Source organism: Eumetopias jubatus, unplaced genomic scaffold (genome assembly GCF_037043125.1).
Source record: "Eumetopias jubatus isolate StellerSeaLion01/CBP00866 unplaced genomic scaffold, mEumJub1_p1.0 scaffold_11, whole genome shotgun sequence".
Classification (NCBI taxonomy): Eukaryota; Metazoa; Chordata; class Mammalia; order Carnivora; family Otariidae; genus Eumetopias; species Eumetopias jubatus.
In genome coordinates, this window is record NW_028274817.1 from 15371945 (window position 1) to 15384941 (window position 12997).

The 12997-nt window shown below is 43.7% G+C and overlaps 1 protein-coding gene across 9 annotated transcripts in view; it reads left to right on the top strand.

Annotated features, from left to right (window-relative positions):
* Positions 1-1542: 1542 nt before the first annotated feature.
* Positions 1543-12997, top strand: part of PABIR2 (PABIR family member 2) — a 205132-nt gene continuing 193677 nt past the window's right edge. For 7 of the 9 annotated variants that reach the window (XM_088028640.1, XM_028094423.2, XM_088028639.1 and 4 more), the window contains exons 1-8: positions 1543-2642; positions 4804-4882; positions 9866-9922; positions 10223-10266; positions 10350-10404; positions 10672-10773; positions 11113-11198; positions 11711-11775. In XM_088028640.1, coding sequence (XP_087884766.1) covers positions 2545-2642; positions 4804-4882; positions 9866-9922; positions 10223-10266; positions 10350-10404; positions 10672-10773; positions 11113-11198; positions 11711-11775 — 586 coding nt within the window. In that variant the 5' untranslated portion in view covers positions 1543-2544. The remainder of the gene's footprint in view (positions 2643-4803; positions 4883-9865; positions 9923-10222; positions 10267-10349; positions 10405-10671; positions 10774-11112; positions 11199-11710; positions 11776-12997) is intronic. The other 2 variants (XM_028094420.2, XM_028094422.2) reach the window with 1 other exon arrangement.

Here is a 12997-nt window from a genome sequence, read left to right on the forward strand (position 1 = left end):
GGAAGAGGGGCAGAGGGAGAGGGAGAAGCAGACTCCCCGATGAGCAGGGAGCCTGATGCGATGCCGGGCTCGATTCCAGGACCCTGGGATCAGGACCTGAGCCAAAGGCAGCGGCTTAACCAACTGAGCCACCCAGGCGCCCCTGAAAGTTAGGGATTCTACTAAATTTTTTCCTTAAGATTTTTATTTATTTATTTATTTGACAGAGAGCGACACAGTGAGAGAATGAACACAAGCAGGGGGAGTGGGAGAGGGAGAAGCAGGCTTCTAGCCAGCAGGGAGCCCGATGCGGGGCTCGATCCCAGGACCCTGGGATCCTGACCTGAGCGGAAGGCAGACGCTTAACCACTGAGCCACCTCAGGCGCCCCAGGGATTCTACTAAATCGTTTGACTCCTCAGAGTTAGGGACTCTGCATGTGGTCAACAGATGATTATTTACTAGCTATTGTGAACGATAGAATGTACTATATTTTTTTGAGCAGATGAGGGGTTTGCTGAGACCTTGAGATAAAAAGAGCTACATAAATTGATCGAAACAGAACTTGCTTTTCTAATCCACTTGGCAGAAAAATATAGGCAATTTAAAGGAAACTATCCAAAAACTCTTAAAAACTCTGTATTACAAGCAGCAAATACTAACATTGAAGAATAAAATGATTGGGCTTGGCAAGTTTAATATGGGACAACTAAGTTGAAGAGGCAGGTAAAACTATTTTTGCTAAATTTTGAAACCAATTTCATAACTATTAAATTTCCTATATTTCTCTGTATATTTGATTAACACAATTCAGTACCATCTTTATCCCAGGGTCATTCAAGTAGTGAGGATTAAATGAGTTAATGTTGCTAAAGCTCTTAGAATGGGGCCTAGCACACGGTAACTGCTATGTAGGTGTTTGTTAAATGGAATAAATAATTCCAGGCCTCACACATGCTGAACGGCTATTGTTAGGGTCTCCGTAAATCCTAGAAAGAAAGAAAAAAAAATTTGGCTCTGCTACTTGTTTTTCAGGACTTTTCCTAATATCGTTGAAGCTAACAGTGCTTGTAAAATGGAGATGAGTGCTTGCCACTCGCTATATGAACTCTCATTAGATTCTCTTTATTTTTACACCATTGCTTTTGTTTTTTCATTTCTCTTTGGTCTAGTGCATCCAAATGGATTCTCTGGAAAAGAAATCAGCCCCTCCAAAGACCAACAAACTCAAGGGATTTTGAGAAGTGGGCGGAGATCACAGAGATCAGAGCAAACGAACTGGCATTGAAAAAAACCCTGGAAACCACAGGTTTCTATTTCCCATGAATATCGGCCCAAGCTCCTCTGAACGAGGATGCTCCAGTGTCTCCAAAACTATTGGTTCTTTTCAAAATCGGGCGCCAGGGTCCCCGGGCCAATGCCAGAGAGGAAGGCGCCGGGCCTCCTGGAAACGCTCCTCCCTTTTGGAGGAGGTTTGCTGGGCGGGGCTCCCACGCATGCTCCGTGCCCGCGGGCTCATTGGCGCGACCGCCGGGCGCGTGCGCAGGACCCGATGGGTGCCCGGACGCGGAAGACCTGGCCCCGCGGAGGTTCCCGCTTCTGAGGCGTGGGAGGCGGAAGAGGCGGCAGGTTGTAGATTTTGGTCTTGGCCCCAAGGGGTTCCCCCGGGCCATTAGAACCCAAGAGAGGAAGAGGAGGCACCGCGGCGGCGGCTGAGGGGCCGAACCCCCCACCTGTCCCCCAGGCGGGGAGGGGGGGTAGGGAGGGGAGAAGCACCCCTCGCAGGGCTGAGGAGCCTTCGGGACCGGGTCCCAGAGCATGGGGGGCTGGACCGGGTCCCCGAGCATGGGGAGCTGGAGCCGTCGAGGCCACCCGGCCGGGCCCTGCCCGACTGTCAGCTTTTCGGTGCTAGCGCTGCCCGGGCAGCCGCGGTGTCTGTAGCCCGGCCCCGCTTGAGGTCGTCGGCCGAAAGATAGCAACATGAGTTCCGCCGCTGCCTAGTTTCCTCCCCCTCCTCTTCTCCCTCCGTCCGCTTCCTTCTCTTCTCCTTCCTCTCTCCTCTTCCCCATACCTCGTCTTTTTCTTTCCCTCCCTCGTGTTCCTCTTTTCCCTCCACCCTGCCCTCCTCCTCCCCCTCGCTCCTCCTCCTCTCCCCCGTCTTCTTCCTTTCCCGACCCTGTCCTCCTTTTACCCTGTTTTCCTGCTTTTCCATCGCTCCGCTTTTCCTGCCTCTTGCTCTTTTTCCCTCCATTCCTCTTTCCTCCATCCTCTTCCTTTATTCTGTCACCATCCACCAGCACCTCACCTCCCTCTCCACTACCACCTCCCCTCCCTCCTCCCCTCACTCACTGTCATCCTCCCTTCCTCATCCTCATCCTCCTTCCCTCCTCCTCCTCTCCTGCTTTTCTCCGCCCCTTAGCCCCCGCCCCCAAGCCTCCGCCCCTTAGCCCCCGCCCCCAGCTGCCAGTCCCCAGCAGCTCAGTCCTGCAGTGAGAGTCTTGGGAGTCCATAGCTAAGCACCAGGAGCTGAGCACTTGTCCGCTGTGCCTGCCTGCGAGTCTCCGACATGGCTCAGGAGAAAATGGAGCTGGACTTTGAGCCTGATACATCTGATGGGGGCACCCTGAGGAGATCCAGCAGCGCTCCCCTGATCCATGGGCTCAGGTGAGGCGGGCTGGGGACGATGAAGTACGGGTCCGGGGTTCAGGGGCTCCTCGACCGCCTGCAAGCACTCTTCTTCCCCTAAAGTGAGAGTTGGCGCTCGTTTGGGTTTTTCTAAACTGAGGGGGTGGGGACTTGTTTGCTTGACACAGTGACTTGGGTCCCAAGGTGGAGTGAAAGTTTGACCCCAAACTCTGGGAACTGTGGGAAAAATGGGGCCCTCTTTACCTGGGGCTCTGTTGGCCCACTCTGAAAGGATCTACAAGAAGCTTCTGGCTCTTCTAACAGGTTGCTTGCCCTGCCTGATTTACACCACTGAATGTCAGACCGAAGCCCCTGGAACTAGACTTGCAACTTGACACCTGTCTCTTAAGAGCTGTTATTTCTAAGCTTAGTTTAGGAACCCTGGCATTAACAGAGCATTTACTTTAATAAATCACAATTTATCTAATAACTTGTAATCAAGTGGCATGTTCATGGCACATTAAGCGATTCGGATTTGTCGTAATGTTTTCAGATCCTAAAACAGCCAGAAATGCATTCCAGTGAATAAAAAAAGGAAGGGTGTCATGTAGCTTAGGTCAGTGAAAATACAGGTTTTAGAAAACAATGGAAAGAATCAACCCTTGAATTTTAGTGGTAGGGTCTTGTATTTTCATGTGAATAAGTCACCAGAGGGTCTATTTTAAGGTAGAATCTTATGATAGTGAAGGTTAGGTTGGCAGACCTCCTGAGCCTATTACATTTCACTCTTCTAAGTAGACGATTCATCTTAGTAGAGAGCTAATTTGCGAGACCCTGTAGAAATGGAATTAGTCCAAAAAAGGGGATGGGAGTAGAGTTAGCCAGAATCATTAATCAAGCACAGGGAAGGCAAAGAAATAGGTAATTCTTGTCTATCAAACTGATTATAACATCTGTATTTTGGGGGAAAATGGAATTAACTCATTTTCTTTTATTAAATTTTGAAACTGAGGGAATGATGGAGTGACTGCTTTCCTAATGCTGTCTTCAGCTCTACATTTATTTTTGATTCTGTAGGAATAAATCGGTCTTTTGGGGTTGTCTTTTTAAATCTGGTAAGCAAGCAATTGCTAGGGACTAGGGGCGATCCTGCTGACCTGCATTTAGACTGTTGTAGAAATAACACACTGTTTTTTGAATCAGGAATCAAGTGATTACTTGGAGGGTAGTATGATGTGACAGAAGAAGGGCTGAGGAGACTAGACCTAGCCCCAATATTTCTCCCTAACTGTGATCATGAATGAATCACTTAGCCTTTCTGAGTGTCTGTTTTCTCATTTGAAACTTAGGAGAGCCGAATTAGGTGATCTCGGTGGTCCCTTGAAGCCCAATTCAGTTCAGTCCTGAAAATCTTTCTTGACTTCTATCATGGGCATAGCGCTCTGCTAGGCACTGCAGGGAGGTTATACAAAGAGGATCAAAAGGCCTTGACCATGGAGTTTAATAAGACACACACACACTTTTCTGTAATAAAAGGTAAAGTCGGTGTCTCAAGCATCTCCTTTCCCATTGTGCTCTTTGGACTCAAAGGAGGGAATGATTGCATTCAGTTTGTGGATTGAAGAGAGGCCTCACTGAGCGTATTGCATCGAAATGGGGGCTCAAGGAGAGGGGGGATTTGGGCTGATGGTGGTGGGAGGGAGGACACTAGAGGCAGAAGAGACAACAGGAGCAAAACTCCAGGCATGTTTATTTAGTTGCACAGCAGGTTCACGGGCAGAACACGTATTTAGGGCAATAATGGGAGATGTGCTGTAGAGCAGGGCTTCCCCAGCCCTTCTCACCATCATGGCACACACAGTAAGCAGTAATATGTTTAGGTCCTCTGGGGTAAACAGATGAGGCTGCTCATGTCTGGTGGGAACCGGTTTGGGGGCGTGAGCTCTGACCAGAAGCAGCTGGAGGCAACCAGTCTGGAGCTCCGCCCCATACCTCTCCTAGCCGCCCCCCAACCACTGAGGAGATCAGTATCTGGGCAAACCTGTGATCCACAGCACACCACCACGGAAGCTCTGAAGAGGTCGGTGAAGAGTTTATCCATTGTACGAAATGAGGAGCCATGGAAGATTTCATTGTTGACTAGAGAGTTGACGGATATCTTAATGAGAAGACATTAACAATTTTATTTTTATTTTTTTAGTGACCTTTCACAGGTTTTTCAACCTTATACCTTTAGAACTCGGAGGAATAGTACAACGATTATGAGCCGTCATAGCCTGGTAAGTATAGAAGTAAGTATTTTTAGTGGCATGGATTGGGGAAAACACTTTCAAACGTAGTTACTCGTTCTTAAGATGATGTGCTGTGCACCATTGTTCGCAAAAGAAAAAAAAACTTTACCTCCCTTGCTCATGCTGTGGCCATTTTCAGCTTTTGGTGCCAAAAAAGAGATCTGGTTAAAGTTTTTTCCTGGCTGTGGGACTTTGTATTTTTAAAAACTATTCATTGTTTTTTTGTCACTACTTGCATCATGGTTATGAGGTAAGTCAGGATTAACTTCTAAATATAGCTGAGAAAAGTGGTCTTTGTTTGTCCTAGGAAGCAAAAATCATTTAGACTGTAGCAGAGTATTTATTTCTGACACATATCTGTTGGACAACGTTATTTATCCAAAGTAAGATCTCCTTTATAATGCTTGTATTTATATTCCCAGTAGAGTCGCTAATAGTGACTGTTTTGTACAGCCAGAACTGTCAGGGATCACCTTATTAGTTGGTCGCATTGGGAGAAATTATGGTGAGGTTTTTTATATAGTAGTACTTCACATGTGGGGCCCACTTATCCAGTAGCTGCAGCGCTCTGGAAGATATCTGAGATGTAAGCAAACAGACCTCTGAATGGCTGCGCTTGATTTCCATAGTCTGTGCACAAAGGTTCATCAGTTTATTTATAGGGAGCCTCTCTGACCTCTGAATCATCTAAAATTTATGCACAATTATAATAAGCTTCCAACTCGGTAGTGTGGAGAAGCAGCAAATCAGAAGAGGTACATTCGGGTTTAAGGTATACTAATAGCTGCTAGCAAGGGAGGAGAGGGAAAAACTGAAAAGCAGAAAGAGGCTTTTAAAAAATTAGTCCGTGGCTTAGTACAAGGGCTAAGAGCCCGTTAATAGACCCTGAGGGTCTCGCTGGCATAGAACTGTAAAATACTTGATGTTCTTAAAGATACCTGGGTCATTAACCTTTTCTTAAATTATAGTAGTACCTATGCTTATATGGTATTCTACATGTTACAGAGTCCTTTCAAACTTGTCATTCTCATAGCAACCCATGTGAAGTAGGCAGGACAAAAGATGTTTTTCCCAGTTAAAAGAGGCAGCAGCTAAGACTCAGCTGATAGAAGCGACTTGCTTAGAATCACATAATTGGTAAGCGGCAGGGCTGGGATTAGAATAGAGATATGCCAGTGACATTCGGTTTGGTAAAATCCGTTTAAGAAGGTGGGGAGCGGGGGGAATACAACACTTTCAAGAAAGATTTCCAGCCGAAGTGGCTAAAAATACTTAAAGGGGGAAATATTCGCTATCTGGAGTTTTGATTCACATCACCTTCCCTGAGGATACTGGAAAGTAGAATTTAATTTTGCTGTGTATATGAAAAACGTTTCCACTTGTTACACAGCTATGTTCCTGATATCAGTAGTAGAGCAAAGAAGGGAAAATGAATTTGCCTCTTTACACTTGACTTTTGCTCTTTTCTAAGATGCGAAGATTCTTGTCCACTCTGTCTAGGCTCATCTCTCCCTACCCCCTGACAAATACCTTTTTCTCCGGCTGTACTAAATACCTAGTTTGCTGGAGGAGCCATGTTGATTCACTGCTCTTTGTTGATCCTTATGTTGTCTTTCCCTCCATCCCTTTCTCCTCTTGATTCCTGGTTCGGGAAGCCTTCTGCAGCACCCTTTGGGTACTTCTGTCGCCACTGATTACACCTTATCTGTTATATCACAGTGTCCTCTATAAATCTTTTTTTTTTTTAAAAGATTTTATTTATTTGACAGAGCACGTGCGAGAGAGCACAGGAGGGGGAGCTGCAGAGAGAGGGAGAAGCAGGCTCCCCGCTGAGCAGGGGGCCCCATGTGGGGCTCGATCCCAGGACCCTGGGATCATGACCTGAGCCAAAGGCAGACGCTTAACCCACTAAGCAGCCAGGCGCCCCCTCTATATCTTAATACACTTCCCTGTGTCTGCTGCCAAAAGCAAGGTGAGGAATGAAATAGAAAGGAGGGGCCTGGCACAAGAAGACGTGCAGAGGTCGTTTCTTCATGATTTGACAACAGGTTAGGTGTAAATGCAGGGTATAGGAGGACTCCAGGGGACTGAACTTTTATTTCTTAGTGACCAGGGGAAAAGTGTTGCCTGTATTACAAGTAGGGAAATTTCAAGGAATTGGTCATTTGAAGGGCCAGGAGAGATATTCTTCCTGAGCATTTTGGATTCCAGATGCTGCTTGTTTCATGCTGTTCTCCAAAGCAATATTCTAGTTTGGAAAAAAAATAAATTTGCAAGCTTCCTACACCTTTCACTTTTGGCAGATGACCCTTCTCTGTTCACAGAGCATGCAGACGGCCATCTTGTATACGTGTCAGCTTTCTTCTGAAAATGTTTTTACCTCCACATGTGGCGCTTTGTCCTAATGATTCCTAGGTTTTCTGAGTCTCCTGTCACTTTGCTCGGTCTGTTGTCTCCCCTCTAGTCCCTTCCTCCCTGGCTTTTTTGCTCCCACTTTCTTCTGACCCACATACCTAATATCTGGAACACAGACTTGTCTTTTTTCATTGGTCTCTCTTTCCCTGTTTTCCTTCCACCCCTCTGAGCTTTCACAGAACTTAATCCACACCATACTGCCTCCAATTCCTTGTCTCCTTGTTTCTTGGCATCTACTCAGCCTGTTTGTGGTCTCACTACCTCTATCACCACGCTATTAAAAAACTGTTCTCAGGGGCGCCTGGGTGGCTCAGTCAGTGAAACCTCTGCCTTCGGCTCAGGGTCATGATCCCAGGGTCCTGGAATGGAGCCCCACGTCAGGCTTCCTGCTCAGTTAAGAGCCTGTTTCTCTGTCTCCCTCTGCCCACTCACTACTCATGCTCTCTGTCTCTCTCTCTCTCTCTCTCTCACTCACTCGCTTGCTCTTATCTCACATAAATAAAATCTTTAAAAACAAAACAAAACAAAAACCAAACTGTTCTTGGAGGGGTGCCTGTGGCTCAGTTGGTTAAGCGTCTGACTCTTGATTTCAGCTCAGGTCATGATGTTGGGGTCCTGGGATCGAGCCCCGCTCCGGCTCTGCGCTCAGTGCAGAGCTGGCTTCTCCCTCTCCCTCTGCTCCTCCTCCTGCTCGCGTGCTCTCTCTCTCTCTCAAATAAATAAATAAAATCTTTAAAAAAACCTGTTCTTGTAAAAGTCACCAGTGCCCCCTTGATGCCAGTGGCAGGGGCCTCTTTTCTTACCCCACTTGAACTCTTTGCTTCACTTAACACCACTAACCAGCACCCTCCTTGACGTGCTTGGCTTTTTTTTCTCAGCCTGTACATTAACACTTGTTTCCAGTACTAGACACAGCATTGTTCTTCCCTGTGCCCCTTTTGGGTCTTCTTTCCAGTTCTGCCTACATTGACAAGCTGTACATCATATACATGCAGCATCTAAATTTCTGACTTTCTCTGCCATCAGCTTTTTGCAATCTTTGGCTTTCCTGATGATTTCGCGGCCTCTAGGGTTTCTTTTGTTCTCTGATGGACACATCCGTGCTCTCTTCCATGGTATCCTGTTAGTCTTTCCTGCCTTATTTACTTGCCTAGTAGCTTAGTGTTTTTCTTTCTTTTTTTAAAAAAAGATTTACTTATTTACTTGAGAGAGCAAGCGAGAGAGAGCGTGTACCATTGGGGGTAGGGGGCCGAGGCAGAGGCGGAGAGAGAATCACAAGCCGACTCCCGGCTAAGCACGGAGCCTGACTTGGGGCTCGATCCCAGGATCCCAAGATCGTGACCTGAGCCGAAACCAAGAGTTGGCTGCTTAACTGACTGCGCCACCCAGGCGCCCCGCTTAGTGTTTTTCGAATGACCTTTTAATATTAAGAGTTTACCAGTAAACATATATTAGTTTTCCAGTAGAAAAAAAAAACTTTAAGAGGATTTTATTTGTAAAGCTTTTCTGTTTTCAGAGCCTAGGAGAGGAAAAAGTAAGAGGAAGGGGTGGGTACTGAAGAGATGTTCTTTGAGGTAAAAATCATATTTTAGTGTATAACTTTAAAAAATTTCATCCGGATTAGCTTTTGCCTAAAAAACTTGGAGCAGTTTATTACCATTTTATACTACTCACTGCATGAGGATTTTTAGACATTTTAATAGGATAGGGCCTCTTGTAACAAGATCGTTGTCTTACTTGGTTTTACAGCCCTACAGATTTATTTGCACTTAATTAGGGAATAAGTAGCAGTTGTTTACGTTATGGCTGTTAGAACCCTGTAAGAGTTGTTGAGATGAATTGTACCTTTCATCTTGTGATCCGATTGTGATTCTTTTGAGGGAACATTATTTGCCCCCCCAAATCATTTTAGCTTTGTGTTGTCAAAAAATGATGATCTAAGGGAAAGCAGCAGTTGTCTGAAAAACACACATTGCCTTCCACATTGATTTTTCTTAACTAGTAAGTAGGGTTTGCAGTGATAGTGGTAGTGGCCAAATTTTATAATTGATTTAGATCACATAAGCAAAATCTTCTTATTGCAGTTTTAAAGTGTTTTCGATCAACCCTAAGCATAGACAGAATATTACACTGGGCTTCTGAGCCTGTCTTCCTCCATTGGTGCATTGGTGTTAAAATGACTAAAATCAGTTTTTTTCTTTCCCTTCTTACCTAGTTCCTTATTTTAGATAAGTGGGGTAATGGATATTTCCAAGGCCTGGAATCTTTTTTTTTTTTTTTTTTTTTACGTAAATGTACACAGCCCTGCATTCATTTGGGAAAAGTGTTAAAGTCAGTGCCTGTCTAGCGACAGATGGTGCTTTGAGGTTGGACACCTGGTGTACTTTCCAAAGACTGAATGTCCTGCCTCTAGTGCGTTAATGTTCAGTGATCTAAAGAGCTACATCTCTGAGAAGAATATGAAATCTTATCTGGGAGGAGGTTGGACACTGGGACTGACAGCAGACTGCTGCTTTGTGATTCAGAAAATAGTAAATGTTTACTTTTCCTTTCTAGTTGCTGTCATCCTCGCCTAACCGTGTTCCTAGCAGCAGACTGCATCAGATCAAAAGGGTAAATTTTACTTCCTAGCTCAGAGCTACAATTGTCTGAATTGTCCACTTTGCTTTTATTTTCATTCTGGAGATTTATCCATTAAACATGAGTCAGGCTGCCACTCTGGGTAGCCACAGACAGCTGGAAATTCTCCCGAGTGTGCAGGTAAAACACAGACGTGGCAGGGGTGACAGTCTTAGAATGTTCTGCTTGCGCTGTGATGATGTCAAAGGCAGAAAAGTCTCTTAAAATTTTCTTCAAAGTAGAGAACCGTGTGGATGTGGATACTGTGTTTTCAGCACATGTTTGTCTTTGCAGGAGGAGGGCATGGATATGATGAACAGGGAAACTGCACATGAACGGTTAGTGCTTCATAAAACAGGGCCTACCTGGTTGTATGTCTTGTTCCTGAGCACTGATGGCCTTTCATTTCTGTTTGTTTTAGGGAAGTGCAGACAGCAATGCAGATAAGCCAATCATGGGATGAGAGCTTGAGCCTGGTAAAGTTAATCCCACGTTTACTTGTTTTTTTATTTTCTGGAAACCTTTATGTTGTCATTGGCTTCATTAATTTTTTCATATCCTTTTGTCCACCCCTGTTTCCAAATTTGTATTCGTTTTTATATCTGCTTTTCCACCAGAACATGAGATTGCAACTTTTTAGAGTATGTACACTTCTATTCTAAAAATGTAGGCATGCTTGAGTAGTAAAGAGCTGTGATGTGCTGGATTGTGAATTATGAGGAAATAACACTTTATGTTTACAGAGTGACAGCGATTTTGAGAAGCCGGAGAAACTATATTCTCCAAAAAGGATTGACTTCACTCCAGTTTCTCCGGCACCATCACCCACCAGAGGATTTGGAAAGGTAGGCTCATTGACAAGATGCTAACTCTCTTTCACACACTGAACTCTTTACTCTCTAAAACACACACACACACACACACACACAAACACACACACACACACAGCCTCATTTGTGAAGAATCTGATGACTAGAAGGAAAATTAATGAAAGTCAGTGATAGTAACTTGAAAAAACGGTCTATCAATATATGCATATATTCTCTCGTGTGTGTGTGTGTGTGCATATATATAGATATACACAGACAGCTAAGCAATTCTAAGGGTGTTTTTTCTATTATCTTGAGAACCTTTTGAAGGCTGGAGCACTAGAACTATGTTAATATTAAATATGTTTTTTCTAGCAATGTTTTTCACCATCCTTACAAATGTTTGTGAGCAGCAGCGGGCTGCCACCAAGTCCCGTTCCTGGTCCAAGACGCTTTACCAGGTAAGTGAACCTGCCTTTCAAAAATTTGTCTCTCCTGATGAGCATTTTTCCCAAGGTTTCCTTATGGAAATTTTCAAACAGACAACAAAATTGAACACAATGAGCATCCATATAATACCTATCACCTATGTTCTACCAGTGACATTTTCCCAGATACACACACACACACAATATATCCTTTGTAAGGATAAGGGAAAAAATGTAAGATTGTAGACCAGTCAAATCTAAATACCTTTTTAATAAGGTTTATCTTAGAAAAAAAAATAAAACTGTTGTAGATATCTTGTCTCGTAGAATGATTTTTTAAAATAGCTTAAAACGCCATGTTGTTTCAGTTTGCCATAGGCCAGCTAAGATCATGTTTTGGCATTTCAGTTCCTCAGCTTACAGCAGAGGCATTTTCCATTGTTTTCTAGATGACTGTCAGTTTTATTGATTTATTTGGTGGGCTATAACGTTTGTCTTGCATCTTAGAAGCACTTCACATCCTCCTGTTTGTTTATTCTTTGAAGCAGGAGGAGTCAGAGTCCAGTCAAGTGCATCAGGCCCAGTGTTCTTGGTCCTCTGAAAAGAAAAGGTAAGCATCACACTTCTGATACTAAACCTAGTTGAGCTTGAATGACAAATTAGAATTTGTCTGAAATTAGCTCAAGGCACGACTCCTTTTTTCTAAAGAAATGTGAAATATTCTTCCCAATATATGCTTTACGGATTCTAAGTTTTGTAAATTAGTTATCTGATACTGTCTATGTTTTTTGCACTTCATAACTGAATCTTATTCATATATTCATATTACCAATATATATTCCAAAAATTTTGCCTCTCAGTGATCTGAATAGAAAACAGATGCAAGTTAATACGTTGCAGAAGTATGTGCTTATGTCCTAGTAAATAGGTCTCTAAACATGCTGCATATTCAGATATAAGCCACCACCAAATTATGCCTCACAGAGAGAGACTGCCTCATATTCAAACCCATAGGATTTTTGATATGATGCGGGTGCTCTTAATTACCTTATTTTGAATCATAGGGCAGTAAACTAAAATGATCTCACTCGGTGCTAGTTTCAGATGCCTGTGAGGGCCCCTGATGGAGTCTATTTTAAAAAAGCACAGAAAATTAACATAGGTTGAGTCATTCATTATTCCTGGGGCTATACCCATATGATTGCAAGTGTTGGATGCCATAATTTTGAAAAAGCAGTTCAGCAAGTGGTTTCTTTGTGCAGATCACCTTTGGGGCCAGGAAAACAGTCCCTCTCCTAATACTAGGTAAACAGGTATTTGCAGCTTTGGTGGAAGCTTTCCACTGATAATAGCATCATGCACAGATTCAAAAAGTACGATATTTCAGATAACTTAAAGATGGTGTGCTCTGGAAAACAGGTTTTGATATGGTGACGATGTTTGTATTTAGTGAATAAATTTTATTTTATAACCTAGTAGTCTTTTACCTTAATGCTGCAAGGAATTATTTACAACCCTAAGAACCTTCTCAGGAGCTGTTAGGTGAAAATAACACTTGGAAATTAAAGCCATTATTATTATTGTTATTATTAATTTTTGATATATTGCAGGAAGTTGGTGGAATTAGTACGGTTGTTTAGTTTCAAAGCTATTCCAAAATATACCAGCAGATGGAGGAATTCTTTACTGAAAAGGGCTAAAGTCTTTTGCTAATGAGGGGTTGTTGAAAGCCAGGCAGTAGCTTTTTTAAAAGTTCCATATTAAAGCATGGCAAAAGCAAATAAAAATATAACCTTTCCTGAGTTAGTAATTTTCAAAATAGCTCCAGAAGA